The following is a 20,670-nucleotide window of genomic DNA, read 5'->3' on the forward strand; positions in this document are numbered from 1 at the left end:
AGTAATGCTGATTTAGCTGTGAGGCGGCATTGTTATTTTATGGGGTCAGAAAATAGCCCCAGACTAAAAGTTCTCTAGTTTTTGGTGGTTACTGGGAACAAAGGAGCACCTTCCAGAAGTAATGATTTACTATAGTTTTAGATAGGGGAAAATTTTGTTGATATCTTGCTTTCTTTCTCTATCTTCCTGTGGGATTAACTCCAAGACAGCATTAAAATGTTTTCAGTAGAGGACATTTCCTTATTTGTAATCACTTCTCTGACTGATGTATTATTTTAATTAATGAGACATAGAATTTTTTTAGACCCTATTTTCTGGATCTTTTTCCTTGAAGATATGTTTCTTGGTAACACATTTCATTTTTGTTTCTATGGCTTTCTGGAAGAGCAGTCCATTTACGTTCTGGTGTTCCTAGGTGTTGAAAAATTTTGTATAGTGGAGACAAGGTGGATGGGAGGATATCAGCTGAGCCCAAGTATGAGAGGTTTAAAAAGATATCCATTTCTTGATGTTTCAGAACAAGAGAGGTGGTAGTAGCTGAGTGATAAGACTTTGCTGTTATTAAGTTAATAAGCATGACCTAATACTGCTGCCTTTGATATCTATATCCTTCTGGTTTTCTCTGAATAGTCTAGACTGGTTTTGAGCTTGACCTAGTTACTTTCTCCAATGTAATATAATGTTAGGAAAAAATAACAAGGTGGAATCAGGCCAAAGAGCTCGTCTCTGGCAGTGGAATGTCTGAATTTGACTATAATCATCACCACTTTCTAAATTAGCTTGAAATTGGCCAATTTTGCACCTAATTTATTTTTAATATTTACACAATGTCTCCAAAACAGAATTCTGTGCCTTTAATTTAAAAGAGAAACTCTTTTTTTTCTTTTGCTATTGAGTAATTGGTAGTCACAGGAAATATATGTCACCAGAGTATGTTGCTTCTAATGGGACTTGATTGTCAAAGAGCATGCATGCTACTCTAATAAGCATGCTGCTTATTTAGACATTTTTGATATTATATAATTTACTGAACTTCCAGAAAGGAGAGAGTACTATCTTAGAGCAACATTCTTGGCTTTCTATGTTTGCCAATTCTGGGACTCTTCTGCCTGAATCTTTTGTTTACATTCTTGAGCTAGAGCATTTACATATTTTACATCAACAGAAATTCTTCGTATCAATCTACTCTACTTGTGCTTGGTCATGTGGGTCTTCCAGGCCACTCTCTACTTTGATATTCTTGCAAGTCTGCCTTTACTTCTAAATATGATCTGTATTTTATTAGAGTCATCAGATTTGCTAAGGGCCAGATTTCTGCTTCTCTTTCTGCATAAGTTTAAGACAAACTGTAGTTTTTGTTTTAAGTCAGAATACTTTTTATGAATGTATTTATTTTAAGATCCTAGAAGGAGTAACAGAGAATGAAGGTAGGTGTGTTGCAGAGTTAGTAGCTCAGTACACATAGGAGGAAGTAGTTTTTTTACTGGTTTGTCTTGTGTTGTAGCATAGGCATTTGGTTTTCTGTATCAAAAAGAGCCATTGGTGTGTTGGGGACTTAGTGTATATAACATGTTGATATTTGGTCCGTAGGAGAGAGTTTCATTCCTAAAGTAATGGGATGGGATGAATAAGTTACCCAATTCAAGAGAAAGGAGTTGGCAAATCCATGAGAAATTGAGAGCAGGAGTCTAGTATTGCACTATATTCCAAATTGTTGCTTTTACCCTTTAGCCTTTCTGAAGGCTTTTCAGTGATTAGATTATGATCGTGACAAGTAGTCATGTGTTTAGATGCAAAGTGAGACTGGTAAGAAAATTCACAAAGCTGCTTTCTCCCAAAAGAAAAAAACTGTATTTGACAGCATTCTGTGAACATAGCAAGATTATTTCTTAATAGGTTAAATGGGCTGAGAAAGAAGAATCTGCCAGATTTTGCTTTTGTTACCAAATGGCTCTCTGAAATAATAAACAATATTTTTAAATGATGAGTAGTATGTACAAATCTTCCTTATTTTAGGTACTAGTATAAAAATTTATATTAAAAAGTAGTACTCTAAAACTTCTTTCTCTACACAGATCAACAGATACAGATTTTTAAAGCTTTTAATAATAATACCAAAAAATTTAAATGCAAAAATTTGAAATCTGAAGTAAGATTGCCCTTTGAAGCAAGTATAAGGGACTTAGAATATAAACTTAATTTCAGAATTTGGGTTCTGTGAGCAGTCAATTTTGATTGAACTTCAGCTGTCAGGCTAAGTAGAGGATCAGATACTACTGTTGAAATATTCAGTGCAGTTCAGTCGCTGAGTCATGTCCTGACCCTTTGTGACCCCATGGACTGCAGCATGCCAGGCTTCTCTGTCCATTACCAACTCCAGGAGCTTGCTCAAACTTATGTCCATAGAGTCATCCAACCATCTCATCCTCTGTCGTCTCCTTCTCCTCCTGCCTTCAATCTTTGCCAGCATCACTGTCTTTTCTAATCAGTCGGCTCTTCACATCAAGTGGCCAGAATATTGGAACTTCAGCATCAGTCCTTCCACTGAATCTTCAGGACTGATTTCCTTTAGGATTGACTGGTTTGATCTCCTTGCAATATTGGTTGACATTAAAATTTGATTTATGAGGAAATACAAAGTTTCCATTGCTACTTAAGTTTTGTTTATAAGGGAATGGAGTTTCCATTTCCTGTTTTTATGCTGAGGTGTCCTTTAGCCTAAGATCTAAGACTGCTTCTCTGTTTTTACAGTTTCCCAGGTGAAAGGACAGGATTGACCAATAATCCTAGATATTTCAAAAGCAAATATAAAGCTTTTGTGTGTTCAAGTAATGATTGGAAACAAAGTACCACTGCTTGTTGTCTTTCAGATTATAGAATCATAGTTATGTAAAGTTTAAAATTAATAATTATGTACTACTAGTTATCACATTTAAAAGTCTAAAATCTCCTATTTTTACCTGTCATAAAACGTATGTTTACAGTATCAGCACCAGGTGACAGTGCTTGGCTTGTTCCCAACCTTCTGAATATGCTAGCTTTTCCTTCTTTAGATCCTTTCCTACTTCTCACATCTCTGGTTTTCATGAATGTGTGATGAAAACTCAGATCTCTTTTAGGAAAGGAAACCAAGATGGAAAAAAGTGATGAGGTTTAATATGTAGCCCCTGCCAGATGTTAGTATTTTAATGGTAGAAAAACCTGGTGAATTACCTTCTAGTAGAATTTCAGAGATTAGATTGGAGTTGGAATTTAATTTCCTGTGAAATTACATTTAATTACTAGAAGGAAGTCTTCTGTTCCAAGCCAGCTTTTTATGGAGTTATGATATTTCGTGGTCCTCATGTATCTTCAGCCATTTATGTAGATATTAAGGTTTGTAGCACTTTACTCATCATTGAGATAACCACTTTGGAAAGAGAGGAAGAATTAGAAAGTATGCAGATTGCTTTACCTACAGCACTTAAGTTTTATGACTTTGACTTTTAATTCATCTTCCTGTGCCTATATTCACCCAGTTCAGAAAAGAATTTGTCATTTATTGTCCATAAAACATTGTTATAGGTCATCAAAGGCATGATTCTATGCAGTGTCAATTTGGGATTTAACCATATTACTTAGATATTTTATATTCATAGTTGAAAATAGTCTTTCTGCTGTCCTTTGAAGAATAATCTTCCTATTTATTTTTACCTATGAAAGACACATGTTTAGGAAAAGGATTTTTTGTTTGTTTTTGGTTTAAACTGTAGAACCTTTTTTTTAAAAAAAAAAAAAACAAGGCTTTTCTGTAAATTATGGGTTTTGGTTGTCACATTTTTTTCCTGTCTCAGTGCAGGCTATATGCTGAATATAACTTGAATCTTGTGATATGCTGAAGGTAGTATTTGCTGAAAGGTTTGGAGAAGTTTTGTAAAAAAAGTATAATTAGATTTTAAAATCCTTCTGAATATAAAAGTTCAGATTTATATATAATACTTTTTGCCTGAAATTTGTATCCTGTATTGGACTAATAGTAAGGTGAGCGAAAACGTAATTAGTCCAAAAAATGCAAAAGACCATTACAAATGGTTTTTTACTATCTGATATCAGTTATATGAAAATATTTAGGTGTATTAGTATCTTTTTCTGATTGAATTTTGTTTTAGATGCCATTCTAAATATGGTGAATATTGCCGCTAATATTCTGGGAGCAAAAACTGAAGACCTGACAGAAGGTACCTAATCATTTTATGGGTCTTTTAAATATATGATACTCCAGGGGTCTTCCTAGTTAGTAAAATTAATTAATAAGCCAAGCAGTTTGATTTTTTTATTTAGAAATACAGAAACCATTCAAAGGAACTTGCCAATCTTCTATTATTCATTGTTTATTTGAATTTCACAAGTTCTCTTTAATAAATAGGATCTTGTTTATATAAAAATCATTAATTTGATTTTTCACTCTTAACCTGCTGTAGAAGTATTGATTTTATCCCTAGTTCTTTCCTGAGGTTTTGATGCTCTAATGGTTACTTGAAGTATGCTTTTATTTACCAAATAGCAATTCAATTTAGAAAGTAATAGAAATATGAATATTATGAACAAGGGGAAACAATCTTGCCCTTTTTTTGTTTTCAAAAATACTTCATTCCATTTATAAAATAAGTCATGGGGTTGTAATATATAACATGGGGAATGCAGTGTGGTGGCAGATGGCAGCTAGACTTATTGTGATCATTTTGCAGTGTATACAAATGTCAAATCACTACGTTGTACACATGAAAATGGATATAATGTTGTATGTCAAATATACTTCAATAAAATTTAGTTCTAAGTGCAAACTTAAAATGTCCCATTTATTTCTTCTTATTCTCTTTAGTTAACTCCAGTGTCTTATTAATCATGTAAGATTACGCAAAACTCATAGTTACTTGCTTTAATTTTCTGAGAAGTTGAGAAAGAATATGCACTACTTATAGTTGTGACTTTCAATGATTATTTCTTTTTAAAAGAACTTGATGGAAAAAAAAAAAGCAGAGTCTGCAGTAGAAAACCTGTTTGCCTTTTTTCTTCTCCCTTGAGAATCTAAAGTTCCTTATTTGTTATAGTGAAATATTTTCATGGTATAGCTTTTTAAAATTAAACTCAATATGGACATCTTTCTTAAAATAGGAAATAAAACTATATCTGAGAATGCTTCTGCCACAGCTGCACCCAAAATGCCTGAATCAGCTCCTGTTTCAGCTCCTGTTCCATCACATGAGTAAGTTATATTGGGATATTAGAGTTCTATTAAAAGGGAGATATACTTGTACATAAAAAGGTATTTGTGATCTGTGGAAAATGAAAAACTTCGAATCATGGGACAGACATTCCACAGCCACTTAAAACATCTTTGAGTTGCTTTTTGTATACTGGCAGTTCACCGTAGATAGACCAAATGTGCGTTATTTTGATATAGTGTTACTTTTATTATTTACAATACTTAATCTTTTCCTTATTGCAAATAATTAACTCTGCAGGTATAAGTTTGAGGACAAATTTTAAAGACCTGTTTTTATTGAGTTTGGATTTAAAAGCCTTGATTATTTATATATCTGTGCTATGCCTAGAAAGCTATACAGGATACCTGAAATACTTAGAGCAGTGATTTTTAAACGATGTGTTGGTCACACAGCTTACTCTTGGAGTGTTCAGTTTCTGAAATTGAATGATACAGGTCTTTCCCCAGGTTGCAGTGGTTACTTTGGGCAGGGATATATATGCGTCAGTCAGTCAGTTCAGTCGTTCAGTAGTGTCCGACTCTTTGTGACCCCATGGACTGCAGCACACCAGGCTTCCCTGTCCATCACCAACTCGGAGCTTACTCAAATTCTGGTCTTTTCTAGACCAGAGGTAGAGGTGATTAAGGTTTGTACCTCAACCTCTGATCTAAAATAGATAGGCTTATTAATGATTTGGGTTATTGGGATAATCTGGTTATAGTTATTATAAATTTAGCTATGTATATTTCATTAGATATACTCCCTGTAAACTTTGACAGACATTTCTCTCAGAGGAACTCTACATAATGAGGCAAGATATTTACATGAAACAGTTCAAGGTAATAAGTAATGAAACCTCAGTGAGCTTTGGAGCTGTAATTTCAAGGTACTATGTTAATTTAAAAATGAGATTTTTGTGCTTTGACGGGCACAGTGTCAAATTTGCGTTTTCCTGAAATATAACATTATGTGTTACTGATTCCTAGATGGTCCTAAGAAATCTCTGGGATAGAAATTCTTGCTGTTTCTAATTATGTGGATCTGTCTCGGTTTTGTAACTAGGTTCTTCAGTGACTAACACATAGTATGTCTTTATTTTTCAAAACTAATTTTATTTTACACACACACACACATTTACCCCTTCATGTGTGTGTGTGTGTAAATATTTATTGAAAGATACCACATCTGGCTAATGTAGCAGTTTTTACTCTTTTGCTTTAGAGTTTTGTTTTTTAGTAGATATTCTTACATAAGTTTCTTTACTTAATGTTTCTTCATGTATGTTTGTTTTAAATTCTTTTTGATGATTATATGGCAGTCCTCTGAAAAAAATAAAAGAATCCATGATACAGTATCACTCAAAAGTTTTTATGAAATGATGACTTACTTTCTTTTCCCAGGTTTGAGTTTCTTAAAGTGTAACTCTGATTAGAGTGTATATAGATGATAGGGCTTCCCTGGTGACTCAGATGATAAAGAATCTGCCTTCAGTGTGGGAGACCTGAATTCGATCCCTGATCTTCTCTGGTTGGGAAGATTCCCTGAAGAAGGGCATGGCAACCCATTCCAGTATTCTTTCCTGGAGATTCCCCGTGGACAGAGGAGCCTGGCAAGCTACAGTCCATGGGGTCGCAAAGAGAAGAACACGACTGAGTGACTAAGCACAGCACAACACAAAGATAGTATAACTTAATTTTTACCAAATTATTCAATTTAGTTGTAAGAAATATTGTGTAGAGACTATATACAGCTGTCTATATCTGTATCATCTGTTAAGGGAAGCTTAGCCTAATTATGTTTTAATTTAGTCTGTTTACTATTTTATTATCAACAAAATGAAAGTCCAGCTTTTAGATATTGTCTTTTAAAAAAAATTTTCTGTAGAAAAAAAATTTTTTTTAAATGTGGACTATTTTTAAAGCCTTTATTGAATTTGTTATGATATTACTTTTGTTTTGGTTTTTTGACTCTGAGCATCTGTTGATCTTAGCCTCCTGCTGCTGCTGCTGCTGCTAAGTCACTTCAGTCATTTCCGACTCTGTGCGACCCCATAGACGGCAGCCCACCAGGCTCCCCCGTCCCTGGGATTCTCCAGGCAAGATCACTGGAGTGGGTTGCCATTTCCTTTTCCAATGTGTGAAAGTGAAAAGTGAAAGTGAAGTCGCTCAGTCGTGTCCGACTCTTGGCGACCCCATGGACTACAGCCTACCAGGCTGCTCCGTCCATGGGATTTTCCAGGCAAGAGTACTGGAGTGGGGCGCCATCGCCTTCTCCTGACCAGGGATCAAACTCATACCCCTGCATTGTAAGACAAAGTTCCAGTCAGTGGACTGCAAAGGAAGTCCCTAGATACTGGTGGTTGTTTTTTATTCCTACTTTTGCTGTTACGATATTAGACTTCATTTAAAGACATTTCCTGGCAATTTTAGTAGTGTTTCACAGTAGGAAAATTTACATATGAAGATTTCTTTTTGGTATTCAAATTACTTTGTTTTTTTCAAATTATACCTTTGTTGCTACAAAGCCTGCACCTAGAAATTCATTACCTTTATCTTGGAAGGGACCACATAATTTTCAACACTGTTCCCACCAGCTTGAATTCCCCACTCTTCCCTACTGGACACGCATACTCCAGAGACCAAAGATAGGACTAAGTTAGTGACACTAATAGTTTATTATTAGCCAGGATTTCCATTACAATGGTTAAGTATTTAGCTTTCAATAGCAGAAAATTAGCCTAGATAATACTGTGATTATTTGGGGGGAGTAGGGATATTTTCTTCTTTCTAGAGCAGATAATCCTGTGTGTGTGTGTGTAATGCCACATTGAAATTCCTCAAATCTCCACAGAGAAATGATCTTTGAGAAATCTGCAGATGACCCTTGAATAATGGGTTTGAAGTGTACAGATCTATTTACACGTGGATTTTTTTCGTTAGTAAATACTGCAGTACAGATGATCTCGGTTGGTTGAATCTGTGGATGCAGAACTAAAGTATAGAGGAACTGTGGATATGGAGGACAGGCTGTAAGTTACACAGTGTGTAAGGCTGCAGCTCTGACTCGCTGCATACAGTTCAAGGGCCAACTGTAGGATGACTCTTGAAAGTAGGATACTCAGGCACAAAGTGCATTCGTAGTCCTGGGTTTTTGTTCTAACTGGGACTTGCATAGCCCTTGGGTAGCTCAGTTTCTGATATAAGGGGTGATAAAGCTTGTGATATTGATGAATATGGGAGGAAGGATACTATCTTCACTAAATGGAAATATATTCAGTAAAGGTACTATGTTCAGTAAATGGAAATATTCGCATAACAAACTATTCTTAAATAGGGATTAAAGACAAACTTGATTTGGTAAATATGGTGATTTGAATCATCTGGCTTGTCACTTGATAGATTATCTTTCTGTACCATTCCTGAATAATACTGTTTTTATAATGAAAGTGATTTAAAGGATAGTAATTCATTCAAAGTAAATTTGAGTGTTTTCTGTACTGCCCCTTCTTTTTATCTTACGTGTGATACATTTATTTTCCTTAAGCATAATTATGGATATGTATTTCTAGGTTTGAAACCACTGAAGGACACGTACATGACATCGAGTCATTGTCACCAGATACTACAAAAGAAAGTCCCATTGTACAGCTAGTTCAAGAAGAAGAGGAGGAGGCAAGTCCTTCTACAGTGACCCTTCTGGGTAGTGGTGAACAAGAGGATGAAACATCACCTTGGTTTGAGTCAGAGACACAAATATTTTGCAGTGAACTCACCACAATTTGTTGTATTTCTAGTTTTTCGGAATATATATATAAATGGTGTTCAGTTAGAGTTGCTCGTTATCGGCAACGCAGCAGAACTGCTCTGAGTAAACAAAAAGAGTATCTTATGTCAGCTGAACCACCACTAGTACTTCCTGAAGAACCAGTAGATGTTTCATTATTGCAGCCTCCAGGTGGAGAGCCAGACAGTAATAAGGAAAAGGACGCTGAAACCAGTGTTCTAGATGATTTAAGTGGTGTGCTCCAGGAAGATTTGATTAATCACACTTTAGATGCAATTGAACTTGAACCAAGCCATCCTCAAACTCTTTCTCAATCTGTTCTCTTAGATGTTACTCCAGAAATCAACTCATTATCTAAAATAGAAGTATCTGAGCCTGTTAAATATGAGGCAGGGCATTCACCATCACAAGTGATTCCCCAAGACAGTTCTGTTGAGGTTGATAATGAAACAGAAAAAAGATCTGAGAGTTTTAGTTCTATAGAGAAACCAACTGTGATCTCCGAAACAAAAATACTTGATAAAGTAATGGATAATGTTGTAAAAGAAGACATAAACTCCATGCGAATTACCACAAAGCTATCTGAAACAATAGTGCCACCTGTAAACACAGCTACTATGCCAGACATTGAAGCTGGGGAAGCCAAAATGAACATAGCTGACACACCAAAGCAAATTTCCACTCCTGTGGTGGATTCTTCTTCATTACCTGAAGTAAAAGACGACGAACAGTCTCCAGAAGATGTCCTTTTAAGAGGGTTACAGAGGACAGCTACAGATTTTTATGCTGAATTGCAAAACTCCTCAGATCTAGGATATGCTAATGGAAATCTTGTACATGGATCAAACCAAAAGGAATCAGTATTTATGAGACTTAATAACCGTATTAAAGCCTTAGAAGTTAACATGTCTCTCAGTGGTCGCTACCTGGAGGAACTTAGTCAAAGGTAAGCTTTCTTATGAATTAGCACAATCTACTTTGCACAGTGAGTTAAGTAGCAGAGTCTAATCTGACTAAAAGAGAGGATTTAATTATCTCATGATTCCTTGGGGGCTCAATGGTTAAGAACTTGCCTCCAATGCAGGAGACATGGGTTTAATCCCTGGGTCAGGAAGATCCCCTGGAGAAGGAAATGGCAACCCACTCCAGTATTCTTGCCTGGGAAATCCCATGGACAGAGGAGCCTAGCAGGCTATAGTTGATGGGGTCGCAAGAGATCAGACACAGCTTAGCGGCTAAACAATGAATGTAATAGAAATAAGCAGCATTTTAGCTGGAGAGAGAAAGTTATTTGGATGTTGGTCAGTAATTTTAAGAAGTGATTTTCATTTTTAGAAATACTAAGTGACATAATAAATTTGAATTATCTATATCAGTTTCTCCTTTCTCCTGTTGCTTAACTTTAGCTACTTTTGCTGTTTCATTCCCAGAGCAGTCATGGAAAAATTAAAGTTTATAGACCTTAAAGCTCTTTGTGGAACTTGACTAGGTATTAATTAAGAATTTAAATAAGTGAATACTGGAATAGACTAAACTAGATAATTAGGCAACATTTGAACTCTTTCAGCAAGTATCCAGAATCCTAGTCCTAGTTGTAATAATTTATCTTCTTGTGCTTATAAAATGCCAGAGGCAATGTCAGTTTGCTTATGCAGTGATGAAGACCCCTGGCACAGTTCTCCACTTTTTAAGCCAATTTTTGTTATTGTTGTTGTTCCTTAAGTGTCATTGTGCCTTAGGACTTTTCCAACATTTTGTAACCACAAGGAGCTCAGTGCCCAGAATTTCTGAAATACTACCTTTTCCTAATCCTCCTAAATTAAAATGCTACTAATGAAATGTCTCTAAAGTCATTCAGTTCAGTTCAGTTCAGTCGCTCAGTCGTGTCCGACTCTTTGCGACCCCATGAACCGCAGCAGGCAGCCCTCCCTGTCCATCACCAACTCCCGGAGTCCACCCAAACCATGTCCATCGAGTCGATGATGCCATTCAACCATCTCATCCTCTGTGGTCCCCTTCTCCTCCTGCCCTCAATCTTCCCTAGCATCAAGGTCTTTTCAGATGAGTTAGCTCTTTGCATCAGGTGGCCAAAGTATTGGAGTTTCAGCCTCAAAATCATCATTATATGCTAAAAGATATTGCTTCTTAATTCATACATATACTTTATTGGCAAATTATACGTGGGTGTGTGTGCATGCTTGCATCATAACTTGCTCAAGCCTCTCCCCACTCCCACCCTTTTTACGCCCACTAAGGAACCACTGAAATCACGCATGGTAAACCTTTTTTTTTTAATTGAGATGTAATTGATGTGTAACATTATGTTATTTCGGGTATAACAATGATTTGATATTTGTATATGTTCTAAATGATTACCACAGTAAATCTGTTAATATGATCACCATGTAGTTACAGGTTTTTTTCCTATTGATAAGTTTTAAGATCTACTCTATTAGCAACTTTGAAATATACAATCCAGTATTATCAATGGTAGTCAACATGCTATATGTTATATTCTTATTCAGTTCAGTTGCTCAGTTGTGTCCAACTCTTTGTGACCCCATGGACCGCAGCATGCCAAGCCTCCCTGTCTATCACCAACTCCTGGAGCTTACCCAAACTCATGTCCATTGAGACAGTGAGGCCATCCAACCATCTCATCCTCTGTCGTCCCCTTCTCCTCCTGCCCCCAATCCCTCCCAGCATCAGAGTCTTTTCCAGTGAGTCAGCTCTTTGCCTCAGGTGGCCAAAGTACTGGAATCTCAGCTTCAACATCAGTCCTTCCAATGAACACCCAGGACTATTCTCCTTTAGGATGGACTGGTTGGATTCCTTGCAGTCCAAGGGACTCTCAAGAGTCTTCTCCAACACCACAGTTCAAAATCATCAGTTCTTCAGTGCTCAGCTTTCTTCACAGTCCAACTCTCACATCCGTACATGACCACTGGAGAAACTCTAGCCTTGACTAGATGGACCTTTGTTGACAAAGTAATGTCTCTGCTTTTTAATATGCTGTCTAGGTTAGTCATAACTTTCCTTCCAAGGAGCAAGTGTCTTTTAATTTCATGGCTGCATTCACCATCTGCAGTGATTTTGGAGCCCCCAGAAATAAAGTCAGCCACTGTTTCCACTGTTTCCCCATCTATTTGCCATGAAGTGATGGGACTGGCAGCCATGAAATTAAAAGACGCTTACTCCTTGGAAGGAAAGTTATGACCAACCTAGACAGCATATTAAAAAGCAGAGACATTACTTTGTCAACAATGGTCCGTCTAGTCAAGGCTGTGGTTTCTCCAGTGGTCATGTACGGATGTGAGAGTTGGACTGTGAAGAAAGCTGAGCACTGAAGAATTGATGCTTTTGAACTGTGGTATTGGAGAAGACTCTTGAGAGTCCCTAGGACTTCAGGGAGATCCAACCAGTCTATCCTAAAGGAGATCAGTCCTGGGTATTCATTGGAAGGACTGATGTTGAAGCTGAAACTCCAATACTTTGGCTACCTGAGGCGAAGAGCTGACTCATTTGAAAAGACCCTGATGCTGGGAAAGATTGATGGCAGGAGGAGAAGGGGACAATAGAGGATGAGGTGGTTGGATGGCATCATTGACTCAACGGACATGGGTGTTTGGGTGGACTCTGGGAGTTGGTGATGGACAGGAAGGCCTGACCTGCTGCAGTTCATGGGGTACCAAGGAGTCAGACATGACTGAGTGACTGAACTCAACTGAACTGATGGGACCAGATGGCATGATCTCAGTTTTCTGAATGTTGAGCTTTAAGCCAACTTTTTCACTCTCCTCTTTCACTTGAATTAAGAGACTCTTTATCTTTAGTTCTTCTTCGCTTTCTGCTATAAGGGTGGTGTCGTCTGCATATCTGAGGTTATTGATATTTCTCCCGGCAATCTTGATTCCAACTTGTGCTTCTTCCAGCCCAGCGTTTCTCATGATGTACTCTGCATATAAGTTAAATAAGCAGAGTGACAGTATACAGCCTTGACATACTCCTTTTCCTCTTTGGAACCAGTCTGTTGTTCCATGTCCAGTTCTAACTGTTGCTTCCTGACCTGCATATAGGTTTCTCAAGAGGCAGGTCAGGTGGTCTGGCATGCCCATCTCTTGAAGAATTTTCCACAGTTTGTTGTGATCCACACAGTCAGAGGTTTTGGCATAGTCAATAAAAGCAGAAATAGATGTTTTTCTGGAACTCTCTTGCTTTTTCAATGATCCAGCGAATGTTGGCAATTTGATCTCTGGTTCCTCTGCCTTTTCTAAAACCAGCTTGAACATCTGGAAGTTCACGGTTCACGTATTGCTGAAGCCAGGCTTGGAGAATTTTGAGCATTACTTTGCTAGCATGTGAGATGAGTGCAATTGTGCGGTAGTTTGAGCATTCTTTGGGATTGGGATAAAAACTAACCCTTTTCCAGTCCCATGGCCACTGCTGAGTTTTTCAAGTTTGCTGACATATTGAGTGCAGCACTTTCACAGCATCATCTTTCAGAATTTGAGATAGCTGAACTGGAATTCCATCACCTCCACTAGCTTTATTTGTAGTGATACTTCCTAAGGCCCCCTTGACTTCACATTCCAGGATGTCTGGCTCTAGGTGAGCAGTCACACCATCATGCTCATCTGGGTCATGAAGATCTTTTTTGTACAGTTCTTCTGTGTATTGACTATGCCAAAGCCTTTGACTGTGGATCACAATAAACTGTGGAAAATTCTTCAAGAGATGGGAATACCAGACCACCTGATCTGCCTCTTGAGAAATTTGTATGCAGGTCAGGAAGCAAATTAGAACTGGACATGGAACAACAGACTGGTTCCAAAGAGGAAAAGGATTTCGTCAAGGCTGTATATTGTCACCCTGTTTATTTAACTTATATGCATAGTACATCATGAGAAACGCTGGACTGGAAGAAACACAAGCTGGAATCAAGATTGCCGGGAGAAATATCAATAACCTCAGATATGCAGATGACACCACCCTTATGGCAGAAAGTGAAGAGGAACTAAAAAGCCTCTTGATGAAAGTGTAAGTGGAGAGTGAAAAAGTTGGCTTAAAGCTCAACATTCAGAAAACGAAGATCATGGCATCTGGTCCCACCACTTCATGGGAAATAGATGGGGAAACAGTGGAAACAGTGTCAGACCTTCTTTTTCTGGGCTCCAAAATCACTACAGTTGGTAACTGCAGCCATGAAATTAAAAGACACTTACCCCTTGGAAGGAAAGTTATGACCAACCTAGATAGCATATTCACAAGCAGAGACATTACTTTGCCAACAAAGGTTTGTCTAGTCAAGGCTATGGTTTTTCCAGTGGTCATGTATGGATGTGAGAGTTGGACTGTGAAGAAGGCTGAGCACCGAAGAATTGATGCTTTGAACTGTGGTGTTGGAGAAGACTCTTGAGAGTCCCTTGGACTGCAAGGAGATCAACCCTGGGATTTTTTTGGAAGGAATGATGCTAAAGCTGAAACTCTAGTACTTTGGCCATCTCATGCAAATAGTTGACTGTTGGGGGCAGGAGGAGAAGGGGACGACAGAGGATGAGATGGCTGGATGGCATCACTGACTCAATGGACGGGAGTCTCAGTGAACTCCGGGAGTTGGTGATGGACAGGGAGGCCTGGCGTGCTGCTGTTCATGGGGTCGCAAAGAGTCAGACACGACTGAGCGACTGATCTGATCTGATCTGTGTATTCTTGCCACCTCTTCTTCATATCTTCTGCTTCTGTTAGGTCCAAACCATTTCTGTCCTTTATTGAGCCCATCTTCACATGAAATGTTCCCTTGGTATCTCTAATTTTCTTGAAGAGATCTCTAGTCTTTCCCATTCTGTTACTTTCCTCTATTTCTTTGCACTGATCACTGAGGAAGGCTTTCTTATCTCTCCTTGCTATTCTTTGGAACTCTGCATTCAGATGCTTACATCTTTCCTTTTCTCCTTTGCTTGCACTTCTTTTCACAGCTATTTGTAAGGCCTCCCCAGACAGCCATTTTGCTTTTTTGCATTTCTTTTTCTTAGGAGTGGTCTTGTTCTCTGTCTCCTGTACAATGTCACGAACTTTGTCCATAGTTCATCAGGCAGTCTATCAGATCTAGTCCCTTAAATCTATTTCTCACTTCCACTGTATATTCGTTAGGGATTTGATTTAGGTCATACCTGAATGATCTAGTGGTTTTCCCCACTTTCTTCAATTTAAGTCTGAAATTGGCAATAAGGAGTTCCTGATCTGAGCCACAGTCAGCTCCTGGTCTTGTTTTTGCTGACTGTAGAGTTTCTGCATCTTTGGCTGCAAAGAATATAATATATCTGATTTCGGTGTTGGCCCTCTGGTGATGTTCATGTGTAGAGTCTTCTCTTGTGTTGTTGGAAGAGGGTGTTTGCTATGACCAGTGCATTCTCTTGGCAAAACTGCATTAGCCTTTGCCCTGCTTCATTCTGTACTCCAAGGCCAAATTTGCCTGTTAACTCCAGATATTTCTTCACTTTCTACTTTTGTATTCCAGTCTCCTATAATGAAAAGGACATCTTTTTGAATGTTAGTTCTAGAAGGTCTTGTAGGTCTTCATAGAACCATTCAACTTCAGCTTCTTCAGCCTTACTGGTTCAGGCATAGATTTGGAGGATCACCGTGATAGTGAATGGTTTGCCTTGGAAATGAACAGAGATCATTCTGTCATTTTTGAGATTGCATACAAGTCTGCATTTTGGACTCTCTTGTTGACCATGATGGCTACTTCATTTCTTCTAAGGGATTCCTGCCCACGGTAGTAGATAATAATGGTCATCTGAGTTAAATTCACCCATTCCAGTCCATCTTAGTTTGCTGATTCCTAGAATGTCGACATTCATTCTTGCCATCTCCTGTTTGACCACTTCCAATTTGCCGTGATTCATGGACCTGACATTCCAGGTTCCTATGCAATATTGCTCTTTACAGCATCGGACCTTGCTTCTGTCACCAGTCATATCCACAACTGGGTGTTGTTTTTGCTTTGGCTCCGTCCCTTCATTCTTTCTGGAGTTATTTCTCCATTGATCTCCAATAGCATGTTGGGTACCTACCTACCTGGGGAGTTCATCTTTTCAGTGTCCTATCTTTTTGCTTTTTCATGTAGTCTTATTACTTCATCATTTTAAGTTGTACCCTTTGCCCACCTATTCCCCCTGCAATTGACAATCACCAGTCTGTTCTCTGTATCTATGAGTTTAAGATTTTTGTTTTTAATTCCACATGTAATTGAGATCATGTGATATTTGTCCATCTCTGGCATGTTTCTCATAGCATAGGCCCTCAAGGTCCATCCATGTTGTCACAAATGGCAAAACTTCCTTCTTTTTTATGGTTGCATAATATTCCATGGTATACACACACCACATTTCTTTATCCATTCTTTTGTTGATTAGTTTGCTTCCACTTCTCAGCTATTGTACATAATGCTGCAGTGAATATGGGATGCAGGTATCTTTGCAGGATAGTGTTTTTTGTTTCCTTCAGATAAATGCTCTAAAGTGGAATGGCTAAGTCATATGGTAGTTCTGCTTTAAATTTTTTGAGATACTACCATACTGCTTCCTGTAGTGTCTACACCAGTTTACATTCCTACCAACTGTACAAGGGTTCTTGTTTTTGTACATCCTCTCGAACATGTTATTTTTTTGTCTTTTTGATAATAGCTATTTTAATAGATGGGGTGGAGGGTGATAACTTCATTGTAATTTTGATTTGCATGTCCCTTATGATGTTGAGTATCATTTCATCTTCTTCCATCTATTTGTTTTCTTTGGGAAAATATTCAAATTCTCTGCCAATTTTTAAATGGTTTGTTTTTTGCTGTTGAGTTGTATGAATTCTGGATGTACTCAATATACTGGGTATTAACCCCTTATAAGATTAATTAATGGCTTGCATATATTTTCTCCCATTTGGTAGGTAGCCTTTTCATTTTGTTGATGGTTTCTTTTTCTGTGTAGCTTTTCAGTTTGATATAGTTCAACCTGTTTTTGTTTTTGGTGTTAAATCCAAAAAACATTTCTGACTGAATTCAAGGAACTTACTGCCTATGTTTTCTTCTAGGAGTTCTGTTGTTTCAGTTTTTACATTTAAGTCTTATATACATTTTGAGTGTTTTGTGTATGGTGTAAGATAGGGGTCCAGTTTCTGTTGCTTGTGGGTGTTTGGTTTTCCTAGCACCATTTATTGAAGTGACTGTCCTTTCCCCATTGTGTATTCATAGATCTTTTGTTATAAATTGACTATGTATTTGACCGTAAATCTTCTATAGCAACAAGGAGCATAGAATTGCTGTTGAGGTAGCAAATACCTCAAGGGACCTCTTTATTTTACCTTTATAAGTTTTCCTTTATTGCACAGACCTCAATAAGAGTCATTTTCTGAAATATGGCTTTATCTCGTATGTTGAAATCAGAAGTATATTTCCAAAAATAAATTAGTAAATAAGAAATTAAAACCAATTTAAATCAATTGTTACTCCATAGGTACCGAAAACAAATGGAAGAAATGCAAAAGGCTTTCAATAAAACAATAGTGAAACTTCAGAATACTTCAAGAATAGCAGAGGAGCAGGTTGGTCATCTTCATGTCTTACTTTTTACATAAAGTTCCATTGAATTTTATAGGCCCTGTCTGGTTAGAAGGATCAGTAATGTTCGTTCACTTTTTCCCTGATAGTTGATGATTACTCTGTAATACAGTGCTTTCTATTTCTAGCCTTTAGTATCAGTATATACCCAAGAGAAAATTTTCTTGAGCATTATTCATGTTACATTTCAAGATTTGTATGTATATATATGTGGGTAGAAGAGTAGTGGTCTTTTTTGAAATTTTGTTAAACTCTAAAATAATTTGTGGGTTTCTATATAGACAGTTTTTTTGTTTGTAAGTAAGAACAGCTCTAGTTCATTTTAATCCTTGTATTTTTTTCTTCTTCTTTTCTCTTATCTCTTACTTAGAGCTATACAGTGATACAATAGGACTGGTGATAGTAGCCATTTCCCTGTCTTGTTGATTTTAAGGGATTGATTTCTGTATTTCACCATTAAATGTGATGTTCATGAATAATTGTTTTTATGGTTTGTTACCATGATGAAGAAATTTTATACTTTTATAAAGGCTATTTGGGACTAAAGGATGATGAAATGAGGTAAAGAAGTCTCAAGTTGCAGAGTTGCATCTTACTCTGAATTTGTGACACATAATTGTGGTTCCAAGTAAAATTCTTCCAACCTACTTTTTTTTTCAGTTGAGATTTGAAAGTTATTTGCATATTCTAAGTACAAGTTCTTTATCAGAGACAGGCTTTGCAAATATTTTCTCCCAATCCATTACTTGTTTTCTCATTCTTTTAAAGAGCAGAATTTGTTCAAGCCCTGTTTACCTGTTTTCTCTTTGCTCTGCAGAAACTTTGCCTAACCCAAAGTCACAAAGATTGTTTGCTTATGTTTTCTTTTAAAATTTCTATAGTTTTAGTTTTACATTTGGTTTATGATCTATTTTAAATTCTATGTGTTACAGTGTTATAAAGTATGGATCAAAGTGCTTTTTTGTGAGGACTAGGGGATTGAGAAACGTGAATATTCCTTTCTTCCAGCATCATTTGTTGAAAAGACTATCTTTTCTCCACTGAATTTTCTTTGCACTTATTTTAAGTCAATTCGCCATATACATGTGGCTGTGTTTCTGGGCTTCTCTTCTGTTTTGTTCATCTACTTGTCTTTTTGTTTATACTACACTGTTGTGATGGCTAGGTATATAGGAACTCTTGAAACCAGATAGTGTGAATCCTCCAACTTTGCATTTCCTTTCCAAAATTGTTTTGGCTAATCTGGATTTGACTAACATAGATTTTAGAATTTGCTACCAGAAACAAAAACCTGTTTGGGTATTGATTGGGATTATGTTGAATTTATAGATCAATTTGGAGAGTTGATGTTTTAAATAGTCTTAAGTCCTCTGTCCCATGAACACAGTATTTATTTAGTTCTTTATTAATTTTAATATTTCCCTCTATATTTTCTGTTTGTTTTCTATGTAAGTCTATGTTTTATGAAAGATTCTTTAAGTACTTTTAAAATAATCTTGTGTACCATTAGCACTATTGGAAATAAATCTTGATTAGAAGTGTTAACCAATATCATAAATTTAATAATTTATCCTTTAAAACTGTCTGCAGTTTATCAGTGTTTGTCAAATGTGAGTCAAAAGAAACAGTTTAATGACTCACATTCAGCATTTTAAAAAGATGAAATAGGATAGAAAGTACCACAGTGGATCACAGTGAGGGAAGTAAGTGAAACTTCTTGTTACAGTTTTATACATCCACCTACTCTCCACCCCCACCCACCCCCATACATAGTCCAGACTTAAAACTTATTTAAATGTAAAGTTGAAATATTTAACTTTAGAATCATAAATGGCTATGTAGATATTTCACATAAGATCCTAAATTAAAGTGCTAGATTTTCTTGACTTCCTGCTGCCTTCTTTTCCTTCTTCCAAAATTTACTAGTAAGTACACATTTTCAGTACAGTCTGCTTAGTGTAGGTTCATGACCATGAGCATATTGCATAAGCTTCTAAAATATGCATGTAAGTGATATTTTAAATAAATATATGTTTGCTCATTATAAGTTTCTAAAATTCTGATAGATGGGTGTTCTTGATGATTTTCTTTTCACTGGTGATAACCTAGCTTTGATTAGATGATCCATTGTCGTTTTTTGACTGTGTGACTTCCTAAGTTTCACCCTATCATGCTCTGAAATAGAACTTTTAAGACCTTCTTGGTATGAGCCTGCTTTGTATCCAGAAACATTCTTCAAAAATTTTTCAGTGTGTCTTTGTATTGACTGCTTTGGTTTAGAAAAATTACACTTGACAAAATGACAATTTTGCAGATAGCTGGTTATATACTGTTTTACACATACAGAGTCCACATTAACTTGAGAAGTAGTTTATTAGAGTTTGCTAGGCAATATTCTACATGGTAGCAGTGAATGGCAAAAGGTGTTTTTGTTTGCTCAGGTCGGGGAGAAAGGTTGAAGTCTTAATTAGATTCTTAAGGGTTTTAGATTTTTTTTTTTTAATTTCTGGTCCAGATTTATAATATTCATTCATTAAGAGCTACCTATTAATATGTCACTCCGCCTTGAGGAATTTAACAGTTTTTCTAGATTATTTTATTTGAATTTATAATGTAGCTAATGTGTACATGAAACACAAAGGAAAATATTTATTTCTTCCTTTATTATAGGATCAGCGGCAAACTGAAGCCATCCAATTGCTGCAAGCACAGCTGACCAACATGACACAGCTTGTTTCAAATTTATCAACAACAGTAGCAGAATTAAAACATGAGGTAATTGTTACTGATGGTACTGTAGGAAACAGTGTCATAAAGATTGGCTTCATATCTAAGAACTTTAATCCAAGAAGATTGTCATTTCTAGAGAGCTTTTACAGAACACCAGAATGTGGTGGTTTAAAGTTATGGAAATACATTAATTATCATAATGCTTTGGAAAACATGGCTTTCATAGCTTAGGCCTTAGCTACAATACAGTTATAAAGCAGTTCTATTAGGCCTTTTGAAAACCATTGGTAGTTGCAG

At 36.8% G+C, this 20,670-nt stretch overlaps 1 protein-coding gene across 6 annotated transcripts in view; it reads left to right on the plus strand.

The window, feature by feature from the left end:
* Nucleotides 1-20,670, plus strand: part of SUCO (SUN domain containing ossification factor) — an 89,467-nt gene that overhangs the window by 54,193 nt on the left and 14,604 nt on the right. For all 6 annotated transcript variants that reach the window (XR_003514913.1, XM_027564837.1, XM_027564838.1 and 3 more), the window contains 5 exons: nucleotides 4,149-4,217; nucleotides 5,155-5,245; nucleotides 8,815-9,975; nucleotides 17,540-17,627; nucleotides 20,314-20,418. Coding sequence is in view for 5 of the 6 variants with exons in the window: in XM_027564837.1 (XP_027420638.1) it covers nucleotides 4,149-4,217; nucleotides 5,155-5,245; nucleotides 8,815-9,975; nucleotides 17,540-17,627; nucleotides 20,314-20,418 (1,514 nt within the window). In the remaining variant the exon portion in view is untranslated. The remainder of the gene's footprint in view (nucleotides 1-4,148; nucleotides 4,218-5,154; nucleotides 5,246-8,814; nucleotides 9,976-17,539; nucleotides 17,628-20,313; nucleotides 20,419-20,670) is intronic.

This window comes from Bos indicus x Bos taurus, chromosome 16 (assembly GCF_003369695.1).
Source record: "Bos indicus x Bos taurus breed Angus x Brahman F1 hybrid chromosome 16, Bos_hybrid_MaternalHap_v2.0, whole genome shotgun sequence".
In the NCBI taxonomy this organism is placed as follows: Eukaryota; Metazoa; Chordata; class Mammalia; order Artiodactyla; family Bovidae; genus Bos; species Bos indicus x Bos taurus.